Source organism: Neophocaena asiaeorientalis, unplaced genomic scaffold, assembly GCF_003031525.2.
Source record: "Neophocaena asiaeorientalis asiaeorientalis breed wild unplaced genomic scaffold, Neophocaena_asiaeorientalis_V1.1 scaffold129, whole genome shotgun sequence".
Taxonomy (NCBI): domain Eukaryota; kingdom Metazoa; phylum Chordata; class Mammalia; order Artiodactyla; family Phocoenidae; genus Neophocaena; species Neophocaena asiaeorientalis.
In genome coordinates, this window is record NW_020172446.1 from 4,574,108 (window position 1) to 4,595,986 (window position 21,879).

At 38.3% G+C, this 21,879-nt stretch overlaps 1 protein-coding gene and 2 non-coding genes across 6 annotated transcripts in view; all 3 read right to left on the bottom strand.

Annotated features, from left to right (window-relative positions):
• SSH2 (slingshot protein phosphatase 2) overlaps window positions 1-21,879 on the bottom strand; it is a 241,886-nt gene that overhangs the window by 39,346 nt on the left and 180,661 nt on the right. For 3 of the 4 annotated variants that reach the window (XM_024737263.1, XM_024737266.1, XM_024737265.1), the window contains 4 exons: window positions 11,956-12,077; window positions 7,169-7,237; window positions 5,985-6,050; window positions 2,201-2,395 (listed from right to left, as the gene is read on the bottom strand). In XM_024737263.1, the coding sequence (XP_024593031.1) occupies window positions 2,201-2,395; window positions 5,985-6,050; window positions 7,169-7,237; window positions 11,956-12,077 (452 nt within the window). The remainder of the gene's footprint in view (window positions 1-2,200; window positions 2,396-5,984; window positions 6,051-7,168; window positions 7,238-11,955; window positions 12,078-21,879) is intronic. The other variant, XM_024737264.1, reaches the window with a different exon arrangement.
• On the bottom strand, window positions 18,550-18,619 carry LOC112394537 (small nucleolar RNA U2-30). Its single transcript, XR_003002168.1, has one exon. It is a non-coding gene; the product is annotated as a small nucleolar RNA U2-30 (small nucleolar RNA).
• LOC112394538 (small nucleolar RNA U2-19) lies at window positions 18,758-18,837 on the bottom strand. Its single transcript, XR_003002169.1, has one exon. It is a non-coding gene; the product is annotated as a small nucleolar RNA U2-19 (small nucleolar RNA).

Here is a 21,879-nt window from a genome sequence, read left to right on the forward strand (position 1 = left end):
GGGCCAGAGTGGTTTGGGAGCAGACATACCTGGGTTTTAATCCCAGCCCTGCTACTTACTAGTGGCATGACCTTGAACAAATACCTTCCCTTTGCTGAACCTCTGTTGCCTTTTCTATAAAATGTGAACAGTAATACTATTTGCCTCATGAGGTTTTTATGAGAATTAAATGAGATACCATGTATGAAGTGCCTGGCATAACATCTGATGTACACTGGAGGCACCATACACCTATGTTCCCTGCTCTACCTTCCTTGGATTTCAAAATATAAACTTTATTCACAGTAGAGCACTTAAGTACACTTTGACATACATTCTCCTCTGTAACCTCAGCATTATTTTTTAGGCTTTTCTAGTCAACTTAGGGAAGAAGAGGGAATGGAAAAGGCATTACAACACAAACATACTTTCTCCCTTGATTTCACTAGAGAAAAATCTGGAAAATACATATATACACAAAGAAAATAAAAACCACTGAAAATCCCCCTGTCATTATTAATACTCTCACCTACAGCTCTCAGTCTTTTTCTACCGACAGACATTTGTTTATTAAATATATCTTAAATTGTGGTTATATTGTACCTAGTAAGAATTAACATTTAATGAGCCTTTACCATGTGCCAGGGACTACATTTTACATTACTATTATTTTTTTTTTTGCTCAGGGATAGAGAGAGATTATGGGCAATTTTATTTTCTTTCCTTTTTGTGTTGTAATTTCCAAATCTTCTCTAATAAAATCAGGAAAAATGAAAAGTCTGATTTAAAATGTCCATTTATGAACAAGATGAGACATCCATTTCTCCAATACCCATCAACCAGTCATAAAGCATGAAATCAATAACACTGCCCACGATTCTGAAAGCCATACATACTATCCTTATCTTTTTAGTTACTGTGGAATCTTATTTATTTATGGCTGTGCTGGGTCTTCGTTGCTGCGCGCGGGCCTTCTCTAGTTGCGGTGATTGGGGGCTACTCTTCGTTGTGGTGCGCGGGCTTCTCATTGCAGTGGCTTTTCACGGGCTCTAGGCGCACGGGCTTCAGTAGTTGTGGCTCACAAGCTCTAGAGCGCAGGCTCAGTAGTTGTGGCGAATGGGCCTAGCTGCTCCACGGCACGTGGGATCTTCCCGGACCAGGGCTTGAACCCGTGTCCCCTGCACTGGCAGGCATATTCTGAACTGCTGCGCTACCAGGGAAGCCCCAGTTACTGTGCAATCTTGAAAGGACTAGAGCTACTAGTACTAACTGGTTCTCGTACCAATAATACCCTATACAAAAAAGCCTTCACTGTTTTTTTTGACTGTTCCATTCACACAATTCTTGGAAATTTCACCTTTCCTAGTAAAAAGCATTTATTATCTAAATTAAGCCTTTAAAAAAAGAATCACGAATTGTTTTGGTATCACTTTAGGAATCTGAAGGTGAAGGTTTGTGAGACCATTTAGCAAGTAGCTACTCTTCTTCCCCAGATGTAGAACACCTTGGAAGTGCAGAAAGATCAATTCAGAGCAAAATAAACATCCTGATTAATTTCCAAAGCAGGAGCTAAGTGTGAAAAAATTTCCAAAATAGTCACATAAGTTTCAACACATAGACCTAAAAAGGAAATAAACATCAGCTCCACCTTAGGCTATCCAATTTGTAGTACAGCAGGGAGATTTAATAAAAATGTTACAGACCTAACAAGGCAAATGTGGGGCTGAGTAAGACAGAAATTACAATATATATTTTTAAAAATTTGAAAAGAAATCAGTTAAAAATTAGCATAACAATGTAGGTATTCTAAATTGACTGGAAACATCTTGTTTTCTTAAGTATTAGCAACATCCCTCTAAAGCTTCTCTATGTCATTAATTTGCTTAAGAAATGCTTCTTTTAAGATAATGGAAGGTCAGACTTCAGCCTAACTCCTTTAAACTCAAATTTCAAATTAGTGGAATCTGAATTAATGGGATTTTATGGTATTGCAGATCTTAACTATGGAGACTCCACTGTGCCCAGGAGTGAAACTCTTCAGGCTTTTGCACACAACAGAAAGGACAGGTTTCTTTGCGAGGCAGATGTGTAGTGCAGACAATGACTAATATCACTGGTAAGGTTAATTCCCTAAGAGGAGAGATTAGGGAGGAACATGCTGGTTCTGACCCCCGAGAACGCAACAGAGAGGACTTCCATGATCCTCAGCAAGATGACTTACATGTCTGTGAAAAGAGCTGGAGAGTCAGGCCGGTGGGACTGCACATCCTGCATAGCATTCCATTCATTGACTGAGGATTGATCTGAGTTGATATGGCTCTCATAATAACTCACCCAGGTGAGAAACAGGCTGCCAGGGTAGTAGTTATGCATTCTGGCGACTTCACAAGCCTTGTGTAGACTCTGTAATGCAGACCTGAAAGATATGCTGGGAAATGAGCACTGGAGAACTGTGGGGATACCAAAAGGCCAATAATCCATGTGCTCCCCAAACTCTTCCAATTTTTAAATCCTATAGAGTTGGGCCTCTGGAGAATCTACTCCTTGGAATTCAAGAATCTCTGATTCTGATCATACTACATTATCTCTTCATAGCAATCAACTAGACATTTCTTGCTGAAAGATATGATGCATTATTAAGGCAGGGGGTAGAGGGGAGCAGGAGAACTGACAAGCTACCAGCGAAAAATAGGTCTGAGTACCTATGGAGCTCACAATCCTGTAGTTGGAACCACGCTGTGGCTACTGCCACTAGAGAAGTAAAGATCTACTTCATTTACTACACAAACATTTGTTTCTCTTGGCACAGAGTCACGTTAGAACATGTATTCCCTATGACTCTTAGAGGTTCCACAAAGATCACATAGACAGATGTTCCTAAGCCTTGAGGACAAGTCCTTTAATGCCCAGGATGTACTGATCTAATGACATCTGTCATTCTTGCTACCTTAGTCTCCTAGTCTTTTTTTTTTTTTTTTTTTTTTTTTTCTCCTTTTATCCTAGTCTTTTTAAACCATTTATTCATACACTTGAGCTACTTTCTAAGAACAGCTCTGGTTATACTGAGACTAATTAAATCTCTGACTCTGAACTCAGGAACTCAAGCAGGATAAACAAAACTGAAAAGTACCTTTTTGGTTATATACTTGGGAAAACTAAAGCCAGAAATGCTAGGAAGAGTTATACAAGAGCAGGCATCTTTCTATGTTTTTGTTTACTGATTTGTCTCAAGTGCCTAAAAGAATGCCTTCTTTAAAAAAAATAAAAGAATGCCTTCTAGTTCAAAGTTGGAGCACAGTTAAAATTTATTGAATGAAATGTCTTATTAGCTATAAACTAATGTCTCTCTCCTAAGGGAAGAGGATAGTATGCGAGTACTCTGTGGCTAATCTATACCCATCTTTTTCTTAAAAATGCCTTTTTATTATTTTTTTTCTTTCATAACAAATGTGATCATGCTCATTTTAGAAAATTTAGGGACCTCAGGTAAACGGCAGAAATATCCTTAATCTGACTGCCCAGAAATAACCACTGTTGGTCTCTGCAGAGATCTAAAATAAAGATGATCATATTCTGCACACCATTTAACTTTTTCTTTTACTATACACCTTGTCGTCAACATCTTTCCAGGTCAATAAATATTCTTCAACTAGATAATTTTTAATGGTTGCATAATATTTAGAAACATGGATGTACCATAATTTAACTGATTCCTATTATTTTAGCCATTTAAATTGCTTTCCTTTTTATTTTTTTTTTTGCGGTATGTGGGCCTCTCACTGTTGTGGCCTCTCCCGTTGCGGAGCACAGGGTCTGGACACGCAGGCTCAGCGGCCATGGCTCACGGGCCCAGCCACTCCGCGGCATGTGAGATCTTGCCGGACCGGGGCACGAACCCGTGTCCCCTGCATCGGCAGGCGGACTCTCAACCACTGCGCCACCAGGGAAGCCCCCTAAATTGCTTTCCATTTTTTGCTACTATTAGAACACTGACAAACATTCTTATAGTTAAAAATTTGCACACACCCTTATTACCTTAGGATAAATTCTTAGAAGCACAATTACTATGTCAAAGGGCATACAAAATGATACAGCAAGCTGGCAAATCATTCTCCAGAAAGGTTGTTCCAGTTTATTTTCCCACAAGTAAGTCTATGACAATGTTGTTCCTTAAGTCCTTGTCAACCCCATAAAATGTAAATTAAAAAATAAAATCATGACCAATTTCATGAGAAAAAACATGCCAGTCCATTTTTACTAGGGAAACAGATTTTCCCGTAAGAACAAAGTTGCAGAATCTTTTCAAATGTCTCCTTTTACTTAACGTAAGCCAAATTCTCAGAATTCTCAGCAAATTTCAGTTTCTTACACAGATTCAAAGGTAAAAGCCAGCTTAGTGCAATGTACAGGATATTCAATGCATGTTTTCTTCATCCAGGAAACACATGCTTCAAAAGCATATGCCACAAGTGTCTGGCGCAAATGTCCTAAACACGCTCAAGGCATAACCAGCTCATACTCCAGCTGCATACAGGAGAGTGAGGCTGCAGTAACTACTTCCCTGTGAAGGAAACACCTGGTCTAAATGCTGCTTTGATCCATACATCATCTTTTTCTTTTCTTTTGTTTTTCTTTTGTGACTTTCAGTTCACTACTCCTCATGTGGTACACCAAAAAAAGTTTATTCCGCAATAAGCCAACAGACCTAGAACTAGTCAGTCTACTTTAGAACATCAAAGCTTGAATTACTTGAATCCTTAAGGATTAAGACTGCTTTGTACTCCTCCCCAAAATATAACTGAAAACACTGCATTTATGGGACTTAGGACTTATGGGTTTTACCTGGTATAGGTCAGTTGCTTTTAATGGACCCTTAGTCAAAAGAGGTCATAAGTTTTCTATGAGAAATTTATCTGTGAAATATGCCCTTAAATCTAAAAATTGGTCTAAACACATAACCTGAAACTCTGTCCTATCTCAATTACTGCATGAAATAAGATTTAATTGTTCAGCTGACTCTCTTTTAGGACCGCACCCACTTCAAGCCTATCAATCCTGTTATTCAGGGGTAAGGTATCTCCCTGGAGTCTTTTTCAGGCTCCTTTATTTCTTGTTTGGCTTGCATTCTGCCCATTCTACTCCTCATGGGGACTTCCACTATACAACAGGCAACTGAATGAGGAACTGAAATTCAAATCGCTGACTGGGGGATGACTCTGAATCTTAGAGTCACATCATTCCCTGTTTATACTGGATCATTTTTCTAGATAATCTAGAACAAGAGAATAAGAATCTATTCTGTCTAAACGTAAGAGATACTCTTAGGCCAGTTATATAACCTCTCCAAACTTTGGTTTTCTCACCCATAATAGGAGCTAATAATACTATTTTGGGGAGTTGGTGTGATGATTAGATGTATTCCATGTAAAGCACTAGGCTCAATGCCTGACATATATAGTAAGTAACCCAAAAGTGTCAGTACACCAGCTGATGGTTATTAACAACTACAATGTTTTTTCTAGGCTTTATTTGCATTATGTAAATAGTCTCACAAACAGTTGCCAGCAATTAAATGGAAACTTATCGATGTATAATATAACTCCATCAATGCTATCCCTGATTACCTGAAGAAAGGGGAAGTTAATGCATAGTTGTGAATGTTCTAGACTCGGCTCTAGACTGCTACTAACTTAGTCAATGTGTCCCTATAAAACTCAGTTCCAACTGGCTATCTGATCCATTGTCTTCCAGAGTCTAAGAGCACTTCTGAGTTTCACTTGTTCACCAACGCTGAAGGCCTTCCATTGTGATAATCTGGAAACTGAACTTCTAGGTCATCTTTAACTATGATGGCCACACAGACAGATCACACAAAATCCCATACACACAAACAGATCATACAGCATTTTCATAAAGAACTGTGCCATTTCAAATACTACTTCTCACAAAATATTGTTCCAATAACATTAAAAAAACGTTCATAGAGATATTAAAAGTCCTCTTACCACATTGCCTGCACAGACACAGGTTTGAATATGTGAACTCTGTTATCTGTTGATACGCTGAACCCACTAAGGAAAACAGAATGAGACAAAAATCCATAAATGAGAGTAGGTTATTTCAGTTGTGAGTTTTCAAGGCTGTTTCCCAGGCTAGCAATTGCTGGCGCAGTAGAAGGTATCATCAGGCACTTTGTGTAGAAGTTAACTGGAGTATGGGACTTGACTGAAAAGCTTCAACGAATTGTCTGATTTTATCTACCAAGCAAAATGAATGGACTCCCACATTGGAGTCAGGGAATTGCATACTGTTTCCCAGCTGCAGCTATGGACAAACTGTTCTGCTGTATGTTTCTATTTGGAAGTCTTGTGGGTTCTTAGCAAACCTGACCCTGGTTTTATAAACTGGAGCAAACATCTTGGTCTCTTGGGGACACATTCTAAAAACACCAGTAGGTGGGGGTGGGGGGTCACTGGAAAGAACTGGCACAGGAATGGGTTATACTGTAGGCTGACAGCTGGCAGAGGCAGCAAGAGATTATGTGAAACAGAACGTATCATCCTCTGGGAGAGCACTGCAACAGTCCCACGTGCTCAGACTAAAGAGCGAGCCAACAAACTAGCTCTTCTTTGTGTGGATTCTTACCATAGTCGGTCTAGAGAAGTAGAAGCGAGAGGCTCTGGCAAGCTGTATTTTTTTTTTTTTTTTTTTTTTAAATTTTTTTTTTTTTTTTTTTAAAAAAAAATCTGGGAAATTTTTTTTTTTTTTTTTTTTTTTTTTAAAATTTATTTTTTATTATTTTTGGCTGCGTCAGGTCTTAGTTGTGGCATGTGGGATCTTTCGTTGCGGCACGTGGGCTCTTCGTTGAGGCACATGGGCCTCTCTCTAGTTGTGGCATGTGGGCTTAGTTGCCCTGTGGCATGTGGGATCTTAGTTCCCCGACCAGGGATCGAACCCGCGTCCCCTGCATTGGAAGGCGGATTCTTAACCACTGGACCACCAGGGAAGTCCCAGCAAGCTGTATTTTTACTCTACTTTACAAAACAGGAGTTTAAAAGGACTCACTGAGCTGCTGACATGACAGTTCAGCTGGGCATAATGGGCCTCCCATTCAGCTGAATGAATGGGCACTAAGATGGAGCCCCACCCCTTGGCTTTCTGTAGGAGAATGAAAAGGGAAAGCTCTTACCCATCACCATCCAAATGAATTAGGGTGTCACTCCAGAGAGGCAGGACTAAACCCATGGTACAAGTGCTACTGCAAGACAAGAAATAGTCCATAAATTACTTCCTGTTACTCTAGGAAGCAGCTGTTTATTAATTCTTTCACTACGAAGGATAAGTCCCTAAGCTCTAAATTCTGACATAAGTGCAGAAATTTCTATCATATTACCAGTAACCCAACATATGTGTCCAGGAGCTGTTTTTAAACAGGTGTTAGTTAGGTCTCTAGGTATTAAACATAGAGAACTTATTGACTGAGCTTCCTTTACTGCTGTCTTGCAAATGGCCACTGTCTAAAAAGTCCAGGTGATCACTGACTTGCAACTGGCAGGTCTCAGCCCAAGTTCACAGCACCCAATTTAACTCAGAATTATTTCCAATGCCAAGAACTACTGCTAGTTACTGAAGACCTCTGAATATGTGATTTGCTCAATTCTAATCCTGAGGTTTACATAGATTTATTAAATACCAGAACGTACTCAATAGTCTAAAAGGGAAAAGTAATTGTTAATGGCTTGTAATCAAGTTAGAGAGACAAAACAGGCACATTACAACTTAAAAAAATAAAACAGTGCTTGGTGGCTGTGCACTGAAACAGCATTGCTGAAATGCAGAGTGAAGCGGAATGTCAACCACCAAAAAAAGAGTAGCTCTAGTATGGTATGTTAAAATATTATTTAAATCACACGCTATCCCAGGGAGGAAACTAGCTTTAAGTTAATGGAACAGGTTAGGATGGGAAGCCATGGACTCCCAATTGTGTCTCTATCACACCACTTCTCTGGACAACTATAATCTACCCTAGAACTCTGCCACTTTCTCTCCTTAAGGCTGCCATACACCATTTTCCCCTCCATCCAGTCTCCCAAAGGCTCCTACACACTCTCCCTTCCAATATATCTTAGAAAAGCAGCATGGTATAGTAGAAAGAACACCAGATGTAGGAGGTGGAACAGCGAAGTATGGTTAAGAGCATAGGCTCTGGAGTCAGAGGGGCTTTGGAATCTGGATTCTGGCATTAACTGTATAATTTTAGGCAAATTATTTAATTGTGTTGTGCTCCAGTCTCCTCATCTGTAAAACTGGGATAAAACCACCTCCTTTATTGGGCTGTTTTGAAGGTTAAATTAGATAACACACCAAAAACCAATGTGTACAACAGTGCCTAAAACACAATAACAACTACCACGTATTGAGCAGTTATACTATATCAAAAGATCTGGATTCGATCTCCTTCAGTATTTCAATTCCTTTTGACAGGTTATTTAACCTCTCACCGCCTTAATTTCTTCATCTTAAAATATAGGTAATGAAACCTAAGCCTCACAGGGTTATCATAAAAATTTAAAATATTTAAAGTGAAACAATACATATGAATGTATTGTCATGTAAAACAAATGTTGAATATGAATCTGTGGTGGGTGCTCTAACACAATGGAAAGTGATTTTGGCAGGGCAGGGTGGGGGACATTATGAAAAGTGCATTAAAAACAACATGGGGGGGCTTCCCTGGTGGCGCAGTGGTTGAGAGTCCACCTGCCAATGCAGGGGACACGGGTTCGTGCCCCGGTCCGGGAAGATCTCACATGCCGCGGAGCGGCTGGGCCCGTGAGCCATGGCCGCTGAGCCTGCGTGTCCAGACCCTGTGCTCCGCAATGGGAGAGGCCACAACAGTGAGAGGCCCGCGTATTGCAAAAAAAAATAATAATAATAAAAAAGTAAAAACAACATGGGGAATACTGAACTGCCACTGCTGCTGGAGTCACTGCAGGGCTAACAAAGGCCATTGCCTAGTTGGGCTGTATCTAAGGCTCTGCACTGCACTTGCTGCCCTGTGTTACTCACAACTCCACTAGTGATTCCAGAGTTCAGGAGATTCAAATCAAGATTGCAACAGCTTAGGCACATTGTAACCTTGGGCCTGAACTCCTGAACAGCTATCAAGCCAGGCCCTGGAGGGAGGAAGACTGCTCCACCACTGCTTCTGTTGACTAGATGAGGTGAGTACAAGGAAAACCTGTTTTGAAAATGGCTTCCCAAGGTTGAGCGAGTTATTTTTAGAGTAGTTTTTTATTTTCCTTAAGTGAATGCTTAGCTAGGTCCTAGCAGCAAGTATAATTTGGGTATAAACATGAAGGATTTATAGCTTAGTGACAAATCTAGAAATTAAGTAACTACAGAAGATACCAAAGGTCCAAAAGAGTGTGATCTATGAGCTTGTGACCAGACACCAGTTAAACTTTAGACAAGTGACAATGATATGCAGGAACCAAACATCACATTTTCTGCTTGTATTCAGGTCAAAATGCTTTTTTACATTAAGAAGTAGCTTTTTCACATGACAGGAAAGAGAGGCCTGAATTAGGCACACCTAGTATTTTTATCTAGTTTATCTTGAGTCTCATGAAATTTTCTCCATTAAAGTATAGTTACTTATTTTAATAGATACTCATCCCATTAAAAAATTATTTATTGAGTGCCGGTATGTACCACACATTTCAAGGTGTTGGGGGTATGAAGAAAAATTATAAAATAATACCATAAAACTCTATTACTTTATAACTTGAAATATATACCAAATGTAATTTGGAAACCAAGGTTATACTTTTTATTTAAAAATGTATTACTTAAAATATAACACAATACTCAAAGAACTTATAAATAGGCTAAATAAATTGGCTGTAATATATCTTGAGAATTACTTGGGATGAGCACGTCATAAACAATCTGGGTTCCACTTTGGTTTAATACTGTTTTGAAACATTAACTTTTTATATTCTCAGATACAAAATGATACAGATTCCTTCAAACAGCAACTGAGATAGAAATGATACTAGATTACTTGAGCAACAGTATTCTGAAGTGGGCAGCAATTTTCTTACTGTCCAAGCTCATTCAAACAGAGGGTGTAGGGGAATTCATAATATCAAATTTACCAAATAGAATGAAAACTAGTTTCTATAGCTTTTCTTATCACATTTTGTCTTCCATAAACGAAAATTTTCTTTTGTTAGTCAGATACGATTCAGGCAGGACTATTACCAAAGACAGATGCAGTTTACCAGGGATAAACTACTGGGCACCCACATTAATAAGCATTCTTTATGATTTCTGGGAACGTTTAGGACAAAGTGAAAGAGAGATAAGATTAGACATCTGATTTCCCAGACTCTGGGTCAGGAGAATCTGAAGTTGTCGCCTTCTCTCTCTAGGGCAAGACTCAAATGACATTTCCATGCAGCTCCAGTTCCTGTTTTATGGGATTTCCAAAGGAGGAGTCAGGGAGAACCAAACAAAGGAAATGAGATGGAGAGCAGCCCTGTCCACCTGATCTTTCTGCAATGATGGAAATGTTCTATAAGCGTACTGTCTGACAGGGAAGCCACAAGCCACATGTAGCTAGCGTACTTGAAATGTGGCTAGCTGTGGCTGAGGAACTGAAATTTTAATTTTATTTAATTTTAATTTATTTAAATAGTTACAATGTGATTAGTGGCTATTGTACTGGACAGTACAGATCTAGAGACATAAAAACCCAAATCAGAGGTCTTAAAGTACTAATGAATGTAGGCAAGGTAGGTATTATTACAGGATAAATGCTTATTGAAAGATCTGTGTTGCTTAGGTAACACCAGAGGTTAAAACCATGCAGGAGAAAAAGCTTCCTAAATGTGGTTTACAAGCCTGTGTAATTTCAGAGTGTACAATTAAAGGCTGTAAGTGGTATACAAGGTAACAACTCTGGCCTTGTGATCCTGGTGAACCCACATATCATTTTCAGGTTGACTGCTATGTATAAGCTCAGGTAAACACTAGTTTGGGAATCTTTCTGGTGACAATGTGATTTTTTTTTTCCTTCCAACATCAGGACAATGAGAATCACTCTTAGTCTCCTCTTCTCTTTGCCACTAAATTCTCCCAGGCCTGGGTCACACCCCTAGCTACTCCACAATCGCATTCTAGTCCTGAACCAGGAAGTCAATGCTTTGAGATATCTGGCAGGATTTCCTGAGGCTTATTATCTACAGTGCAAAGATCTGCTTAGCAGCCACATTCCACAGTCTTCCCAAGGTTTCTCCAAAAAAAATGGGAAAATAAAATGGAAAGCAACAAACCTTAGAGGCACAAAAAAGCCAGGTGATACATGGTATCACCTTAGGTATCATCTTAGGATGTATAGTGCCACTAAAGCCAAAGGTGAATGATTATAAAAGGTTCTCTTTTGAGTTTAAAAAATCATCCCCCCTGCCTTTCTTTAACTCAGAAGAAGAAAAAAGGAAGTGTAACATTTGACAAAAGCAAGGTGCAAGGCCATGGATATAAGAGACTGGAATTAAAGGGGGCTCTTTTTGCACCCAGAACCCACTGGTACACTATCACAAAGGGTGTGTGCCCCAGAACCACCAAATGAATCGTTACTGCTTAAAATAAAGAGGACTGCAAAGAAAAGCCAGTTTTTTTCCCCCCCTTGGAGATAGAAATTTAAATCATTTGCTTTATATCATTACCACCTAAAGATGAGAGGAAGAAGGTAAGGAATAGTGGTAAATTAGGAACACACAACCAAAGACATTCACTAAACATTTTTGTCTCTCAAGATTGTGTGACTAAGATACTTTTGATGTTCTCTAGTTTTACGCACTGAACTTTTAGAGTAGAACTGCATAAGGTGTTTTTGTGATAACTCAAAAGGTAACTGGAGTGGGTTGTTTAAAAAGAGGTTTTCTCATTCTCCCCTCTGTGGTACCATACCTGTCATTAGAGGAGAAATCCATTCCTAGGACGATGCTTTCTTCAGTGTCTTGTCTACCGTTAGTTGAAACCACTACCATATAGCGTGTTCGATTCTGGTAAGTACTTTCTAGTCTTACAGCCTGGAGGTTAATAGACAATAAAGAAATTAAGAAATTTAGAAGATCAATTTTAGATCATTCAACCCTTTTTACATCACCATTTTAAAGCATACTCAAGGAGATAGCAAAGCCAGTAATCAGGAGACCTAAATTCAAATCCCAGTTCATGGATTAACTATGAAAACTTCAGTAAGTTAATTGGAGGGAAATATAATAATACCTATTCCATTGGGTTGTAAGAATCATATGAAATAATGCATGTAAAGTACAGTGCTTGGCATATACTAAATGCTCAATAAATGTTTGCTATTAGGATAATTTATAACAATAACGATTACCAGGGCATGTTCTAATGATCTAAGAGTGGAATGTGAGGTATATGAATGTGAGCACCTGACTCACAGATCCATGTCCCGCAGACAATTATAACAGGAAGCAAAGTTTAATATCTAAGAGGAATATGCTCTATTGCATTCTTACAGATTATACACTACAAGATTTTCTTTAGTTTCAAATATCAGAAGTTTATATTATTTTTATCAAAATTATGGTATTTTAAAAGGTCCTTCAGAAAATTCAAATATGCACATGGTCTCAGATGATATTAAGGATTTACTGTTAGTGTGATAATGGCATTGTGGTTATGCCTTTTTCTTAAATATCTGGAGTGAGATGACCTGAGGCCCAAGTTTTACTTTAAAATCTTCCAACAATGGGAAGCAACAAGATATTCAGTAGGTGAATGGATAAACTGTGGTACATCCAGATAATGGACTAAAAAGAAATGAGCTATCAAGCCATGCAAAGACATGGAGGAATCTTACAGGCATATTACTAAGTGAAAGAAGCCAATGTGAAGAGGCTAGATAGATAGTATGATTCCAACTCTATGACATTCTGGAAAAGGCAAAACTATAGAGTCAGTAAAAAAGATCAGTAGTTGCCAGGGGTAAGGGGAGCACCAAGGATTTTTAGGGCAGTGAAATTACTCTGTATGATACTCAAGTGGTAGATAACGTGTCATTACACATTTGTCAAAACCCATAAAATGTATAGCACCCAAAAGTGAACCCTAATGTAGAACTATGGACTTTGAGTAATAATGATGTGTCAACGTAGGTCCATCAGTTGTGACAAATGTTCAGCTCTTGTGGGAGATCGTGATAATGGGGGAGGCTATGCTTGAGTGGGAATAGAGGGTACGTGGCAAGTCTCTGTACCTTCTGCTCAATTTTACTGTGAACATAAAACTGTTCTAAAAAATGCAGTCTATTAAAAAAATTTGCTACGAGGGTAGATCTTCTATTAAGTTCACCACCATCGTCATCATCCTAAGGAGGAGGAAGAGGAGGGAGGCAGGGCTGGAGGGAACTTCTGAGGTGATGAGTATGTCTATGATAGAGACTGTGGTAATGGTTTCACAGGTACACACTTATCTCCAAACTCATCAAGTTGTATATATAAATATGTACTTTTTGTATGTCAATCGTACCTCAAAATAAAGTGGTTTTTAAAAAGTTCCAGCGAAGAAAGAATAAAAGGGGGAGATAAATGAAAGAAATCTGGCAAAATGTTGATGGCTATTAAAGTTGGGTAACAGGTTCATGCAGACATATTTTCTACTTTATATGTTTGGGAATTTTCTTAATAAGAAGGCTCAAAAAGATACTTTATAAACCTTAAAAATAAAGTAAAATGGCTACTAGTCAACATTTATTCAATTATTTACTCTGTATCTACAGTGTATATCATCAGGGCAGCCATGAGGATTCAATGGTGGAAGAGAGAGATATGGTTCCTGCCCTCACAGACTGTACAGTCTAGACTACTCTTCTTTTTATCTGTTAATAAAAAGCCAGGAAGATGTGCACTCGAGGCAATATCCTCTGTATAACATACTCTCCCACCCCCACTCCTTATCTCAGAAGAGAAACGGTTCCAATCCTATCACCTGGCTCAAGAAATCTGTCACAAATTTGTTAGAAGTTTCTATCTGGAATTCTTTCAGCGCTACTCTTCTTGGAGTCTCCTCCTTCATTCTGTCACTATTCCAAAAGTGGCCAGGCAAAGAAAGAAAAGAGACATCACATGACCCACTTAAAAAGGCAGAGGTGAGTCGGTCCCTCCTGGCTATCTTTTCACCTCTACTCTGATACTCCTAGGAAAAGCTACTTGTAAGCACAATCACCTGAAGTAACTACATTAAGCTTGTCTCTAATAAAGAGCTGATACACCAAGAATGTAATTCCCACCATACTAACTCCATGTACCAGGTAGAGAGCTGTACTGCTGACTTTTATGTTCCACGAAATAATAGAACATTTCAAACCAAATTTGCTTGTGAGAAGCTAAGAGGAACTACTAGTTAAACTGACGAAGGTCTAGCCCTATTTGGCTGGGACCAAGTGAGCATTATACACATAGAGCTATGAGTAGCAGTAAATGCACATGAGGAGGACTGACAGGCAGCACAGACTCTATGATTCTAGAAACATTCCACAAAATATTAAACTAACCAAAAACCTGGTGCAGGTAAACTAGAATTTCTTATAAACAAGATCTCAGATATTATTACATATCTAAACCTGGGCTTGCTTTGGCAAGCTCTGATCCAACTGTTCAGTTTCCTGAATATGTATGTTACAGGCCTTTTATCCTGTCAAAGCTCTTGAGAATTTCTGGAAAGGCTCACATGCAAATGACATGGAAACAACTAAACTATGCTTCTGATCATTTATCTATAACTTCTACACCAACTAGTGGGGACTGATTGGCTAAGCTGAAGCTGATAAAGGTAAAAACAAAAACAAATAAAAGACCTCCATAAATATTACCTATTATGCAAGTTATCAGGCCAAGTTAGAAGGTGGGTAGCAAGTTTCTTTGTGATATTCAAATAAAACATTAGTTGTTTCTCTTTTAAAAGTGAGGTGTGTATCTGTTTATCTATGTATCTATTTAAAATATAAAGAGCATTTCAAATGTTTGGCCCTCCCTTGCTTAATCTAATCAGAACAGAAGATCCTAAACCTAATGGGAAAGGCCCCAGTCATCTCACACTGATTTAGGCTTGAGAAACTGGCACATCACGGATTCATTCCATTTTAACCTTCTTAGATGGAAGAATAGCACTTAGAGGTCTTGGGATTTGATCATGGACCTCTAGATAGCACCTACAGTTATTACTAAACTTTTACTAAATGGAAGTGGAGCTTTAATCAGTGGGTGAGAACCCATTACATTAACTTAACACCTACATCCTAATTAGAAGGGCAAGATCAAAAATTTTTTTTTCATTAATTAATTTATCTTTGGCTGCGTTGGGTCTTCGTTGCTGCGTACGGGCTTTCTCTAGTTGCAGTGAGCGGGGGCTACTCTTTGTTGCTGTGCATGGGCTTCTTATTGCAGTGGTTTTTCTTGTTGTGGAGCATGGACTCTAGGCATGCGGGCTTCAGTAGTTGTGGCATGTGGGCTCAGTAGTTGTGCCTCACAGGCTCTAGAGCGCAGGCTCAGTAGTTGTGGCACACGGGCTTAGTTGCTCCACAGCATGTGGGATCTTCCCAGACCAGGGCTCAAACCTGTGTCCCCTGCATCGGGAGGCGGATTATTAATCACTGTGCCACCAGGGAAGCCCAAAATCAAATTTTTTTATAAAAATTTTTTTTTGCAATGCCAGGGAACAGACCTGAGGCTTTGAAATTCCCTTTAAGCTTCAAGATTCTAGATTAAGGAAATAAATAAAAATTTAAGAGCCACAGCATAGAGAAAATACTAATACCCACCCTGGTTTGAGGTCTATTTCACTCCTGTGTTGGGGAGATTAACAAAATCTAATAATCTAATTTGATTCATTAAGTCAATCAGAGAAATATAATTTAAAATGGCAGTTTGCACATAATACCCTAATATTAGAATTGGCAGGAATTCCAATGTTTCCTCAGTTTCCAGAACTCACATGGAATAGATGACAAATAAGGCAACAATTCAGATGCATTTGATTAAAGTTCTCATTGAAAAGGATACTACTGAAGTTTACTCTAATCGCCCAAATAAAATAACATTTTGTTTTTTTAACGTCTTTATTGGAGTATAATTGCTTTACAATGGTGTGTTAGTTTCTGCTTTATAACAAAGTGAATCAGCTATACATAAACATATATCTCCATATCTCCTCAACATTTTGGATTTAAAAAAATATTTTTCTTATCTATCTATCTATCTATCTATCTATCTATCTATCTATCTATCTATGGTTGGGTCTTCCTTGCTTTCCCTAGTTGTGGAGGGTGGGGGCTACTCTTCGTTGTGGTGCACAGGCTCCTCATTGTGGTGGCTTCTCTTGTTGTGGAGAACGGGCTCAGTAGTTGTGGCTTGCGGGCTCTAGAGTGCAGGCTCAGTAGTTGTGGCACACGGGCTTAGTTGCTCCACGGCATGTGGGATCTTCCCAGACCAGGGCCCAAACCCGTGTTGCCTGAATTGTCAGGTAGATTCTTAACCACTGCGCCACCAGGGAAGTCCCAACGTTTTGGATTTTAAAACGTGGCAGCAATAGCAACTGAGAAAATTATTCCAAGAAAGTCCATTTATTGCTAAATTTGGAATAGTACAAGTTTCAGGAGAACTGGATCCAGCAATCCTAGGTCTGACAAGTCATCTCATTTCCAAAGCTCATCTTACCAAAGAATGTTAAAAACTTCCCTTGTTTAAACGCTTAATCTGATTATAAGCAGTTCACAAACGGATACAACAACTTCTCTGCTCAGCATTATCCAGCATCAGGAAATACTCCTTAAGTTTACATTGCACCTTTGTCTTTAATCTATTTCCAACAAGAATCTTACATCATGCCCCTACATGCAATGTTTATCCTGAGGGAAGCCACATTATAAAGTCCCAACGTCAGAAGGCAGCTCACGCAATCCATCAAGAAAGAAAGGTTTCAAAAGTATGCAAATATTAAATTCTAGCCAAAAGAACAAAGTTAATACCTAAAATTAAAATAGACTTCAGATGTGACACTAATGAACTAAAGAACACTGTCTTCAAAAGAAACAGAGCTTCATGCAGCTCAATAACAAAAAAACAAACAACCCCATCCAAAAATGGGCAGAAGACCTAAATAGACATTTCTCCAAAGAAGATATACAGAATGCCAACAAACACATGAAAGAATGCTCAACATCATTAATCATTAGAGAAATGCAAATCAAAACTACAATGAGATATCATCTCACACCAGTCAGAATGGCCATCATCAAAAAATCTAGAAACAATAAATGCTGGAGAGGGTGTGGAGAAAAGGGGACACTCTTGCACTGCTGGTGGGAATGTGAATTGGTTCAGCCACTGTGGAGAACAGTATGGAGGTTCCTTAAAAAACTACAAATAGAATTACCATATGACCCAGCAATCCCACTACTTGGCATATACCCTGAGAAAACCAAAATTCAAAAAGAGTCATGTACCAAAATGTTCATTGCAGCTCTATTTACAATAGCCAGGACATGGAAACAACCTAAGCGCCCATCATCGGATGAATGGATAAAGAAGATGTGGCACATATACACAATGGAATATTACTCAGCCTTAAAAAGAAATGAAATTGAGCTATTTGTAATGAGATGGATAGAACTAGAGTCTGTCATACAGAGTGAAGTAAGTCAGAAAGAAAAAGACAAATACCGTATGCTAACACATATATATGGAATTTAAGGGAAAAAAATGTCATGAAGAACCTAGGGGTAAGATAGGAATAAAGACGCAGACCTACTGGAGAACGGACTTGAGGATATGGGGAGGGGGAAGGGTGAGTTTTGACAGGGCGAGAGAGAGTCATGGACATATACACACTAACAAACGTAGTAAGGTAGATAGCTGGGGGGAAGCAGCCGCAAGGCACAGGGATATTAGCTCGGTGCTTTGTGACAGCCTGGAAGGGTGGGATGGGGAGAGTGGGAGGGAGGGAGACGCAAGAGGGAAGACATATGGGATCATATGTATATGTATAGCTGATTCACTTTGTTATAAAGCAGAAACTAACACACCATTGTAAAGCAATTATACCCCAATAAAGATGTTTAAAAAAAAAAAAAAAAAAAAAGAAACAGAGCTTGAGGGAGTCTCTGGATTTTATTATTTTAAAAAATCTGTATGAAATTCTTTAAAAAAAGACCCTATGGGAGGACCTCCCTGGAGGTCCAGTGGTTAAGACTCTGCCCTTCCAATGCAGAGGGTGCAGGTCGGGGAACTAAGATCCCTCATGCCGTGGGGTGCAGCCAAAAACAAAAAACAAAAAACCCCTGCAAACCCAATGACTTATATCTGTGCAGGCATTAAAAACAGATTTATTTACTGACATGGAAAGATACCCACAGGAAAGTTTGACAAAAGCAGGTTATAAAACAACATTTAGATTTTCACCTGTTTAAAAAAAAAAAAAAGATAAAAAAGGCACTCTCTGACATGACACATACTTTTTTTCTTCTTTCATTTCTGAGCTCAGATCAAGTACAGAAACCTTAATAGTTATAAACCTCAGTAGTAAAATCTTCTCATCATGGCTCAGAACTGATTAGCCTTTCATACACACACTGCCCCTGCCCCCAACCTCATTCAACCACTGACAAGTCTTCAGTGATCCACTGTCACCTTATAAGTACATAAGCCCTTACTTATGTTTTAAATTACTTTATACTTTTGCTTCTCAGTACTACAGAGATCATGCATTAGGTAGACTGGAAGGTTTTCTGATGCTCAGATTTGGCTATTTTCATCACTGACCCAGTTCAGTAAGAGCAGATCGCAGAGAATCAGACACATACTCTTACACGTACACTTAAGATTAGAAGGATACTCATCCAAACAGTAAGAATGGTTTTCTTGGAGTATAGGACACAAACTGATTTTTACTTTGCCTTTATGACTCTCTGTACTGTCTGATTAAAAATAAAAAAATTAACCCCTTTTTCTTTTTGGAAAAAAAACAAAACAAAACCAAAAGACTCATTTTCTTAAATTCTCCTGCAAATTACTCAAAAACAACTCCTAGTGCCTTGTCAGCACCTCACTGCTAGTTAAAAACACTAGCTTAAGTTACTTTAAATGTTAGCAAAGCTCTTAATTTCCCAGTCTATTTTTTTTTTAATTAAATGGGTCTCTGATAATGTGCAAGAGCACTGTAAAACCACTGCCTTCATATTATCAGCTATGGTTTTCCCAAGTACTAAAGCTAACGCTTAAGGTCGTATTTATAATGCAGAGCTTCCCTGGAGGAAAAATTAGTTTAGTCCTATTTTCAATGCTAAAGCAAAATGTGGGATTTAGTGCCTTTATTTGTTGTTGGGTTATTAAAAAAAATAAAAGCAGGAATTTCAGTTAACTATCAAACTTTTAACCTGATGCACAATCCCCAGAATGAGAGTTTCAGCATTTCAAATTTAACTCAAAACAAAAGGCTTTGCTTTGAGTCTACAAATGCTCCTTTCAGTTAGAAAAGTGCTAATTTGTCCAAAGTCACACAATGTATTCACTCATTTTCTTGAAGATGACTCACTCAATAATCTGAAACATAATGACTATGTGTTTGTAACAATTCAAAACAACTGCTGTAAAATGGCTTGTCACTTGAGCTCTGAATTAATTTAAAGGCGTCAGTTACATTTTTTGAATTTGTATTTTATAAATGTAAAGCAGCTGAAGCTGCATACTTCAGCAGGAAGGAAAAAATTTAATTGCCAATTCTGCCTTAGTAACTGCTCCCTTATGCTTTCCCAAGTCTCTTGTGGTTGAAATTATTTTAACATTCAGAGGTGCAACCCAAATTCTGGAATTTTATTAATGAGAAAGAGATAAAGTGAGTAATAGACCTCAGCTTTAGCTCTACCAAAGCAAATAATTTTTGGAAACTAGCCACAAATTTCTATCTCTATTTCTAATATATGCAAGTGACCATTATTATGGGTTTTAGAGGGGTTGTTCTCAAAGTGTGACTCCTGGACCAGCACCATCAGCATGACTTGAAAACTTGTTAAAAATGTAAATTATCATTGCCTCCCGCTCCCCAAATCAAACTCTTCAGGTGGAGTCCAGCAAATGTCAGTTTAACAAAGCTCTGGAGGTGATTCTGATGTACTCTAAAGTCTGAGCATCACTGCTTTAAAATGCTAATGCTGTAAGAATTGGACCCCACTTTTTTCACTTAAAAAGAAGTGTTTAAGATAGAAGTATATCAAGAAATATAGACAAGATTTATGTAAGTATAATGCTACATTAGGATAAGGATATAAAATAATTTTGGAGGGACTTCTTATTTCAATTCCTTTAAATTTCAAAGTGAGTTTCTCAACAAAAATTAGTGGCCATGTCAAGAAGGCTATAGAGGCAGCATTCAGGAGAAAAAATGACAGAATCTAAACACAGAATGATCAGTGTAATTACCATAGAGTTCAGAGGGCTGATCATCAACTTTCCAATCATTCATGTATTCTACTCATTATCTCTCTTCCCAGACACAAAGCAGAGATCAGCTATTTGGATTTCCACAGATACATTAAGTTCAATTTCCAAGTTATCACCTTAGCCCAGAAGGGCTCGTCACCACGCACCTGGATTATTGCAATAACTACCCAGCAGGCTTCCTGATTTAAGTTGGCTGCCTCCTCCCCTCTACTCTGTATTAGCTTTTGAGGAATATTTCTTAGATACTGTAGCTGTCAAGTGCTCATGGAACATTCTCCAGGATAGATCATATCTTGAGTAAAAATCAAGCCCTGGTAAATTTAAGAAAATTGAAATCGCATCAAGTATCTTTTCCAACCACAACACTATGAGACTAGATATCAATTACAGGAAAAAATCTGTAAAAAATATGAACACATGGAGGCTAAACAATACACTACTAAGTAACCAAGAGATCACTGAAGAAATAAAAGAGGAAATCAAAAAATACCTAGAAACAAATGACAATGAAAACACAATGACCCAAAACCTATGGGATGCAGCAAAAGCAGTTCTAAGAGGGAAGTTTATAGCAATACAATCCTACCTCAAGAAACATGAAACATCTCAAATAAACAACCTAACCTTACGCCTAAAGCAATTAGAGATAGAAGAACAAAAAACCCCCAAAGTTAGCAGAAGGAAAGAAATCATAAAGATCAGGTCAGAAATAAATGAAAAGGAAATGAAGGAAACGATAGCCAAGATCAATAAAATTAAAACCTGGTTCTTTGAGAAGATAAACAAAATGGATAAACCATTAGCCAGATTCATCAAGAAAAAAAGGGAGAAGACTCAAATCAGTAGAATTAGAAATGAAAAAGGAGAAGTAACAAATGACACTGCAGAAATACAAAGGATCGTGAGAGATTACTACAAGCAACTATATGCCAATAAAATGGACAACCTGGAAGAAATGGACAAATTCTTAGAAAAGCACAACCTTCCGAGACTGAACCAGGAAGAAATAGAAAATATAAACAGATCAACCATAAGCACTGAACTTGAGACTGTGATAAAAATCTTCTAACAAACAAAAGCCCAGGACCAGATGGCTTCACAGGCGAATTCTACCAAACATTTAGAGAAGAGTTAACACCTATCCTTCACAAACTCTTCCAAAATATAGCAGAGGGAGGAACACTCCTAAACTCATTCTACAAGGCAACCATCACCCTAATACCAAAACTAGACAAAGATGTCACAAAAAAAGAAAACTACAAGCCAACATCACTGATGAACATAGATACAAAAATCCTCAACAAAATACAACAAACAGAATCCAACTGCATATTAAAAGGATCATATACCATGATCAAGTGGGGTT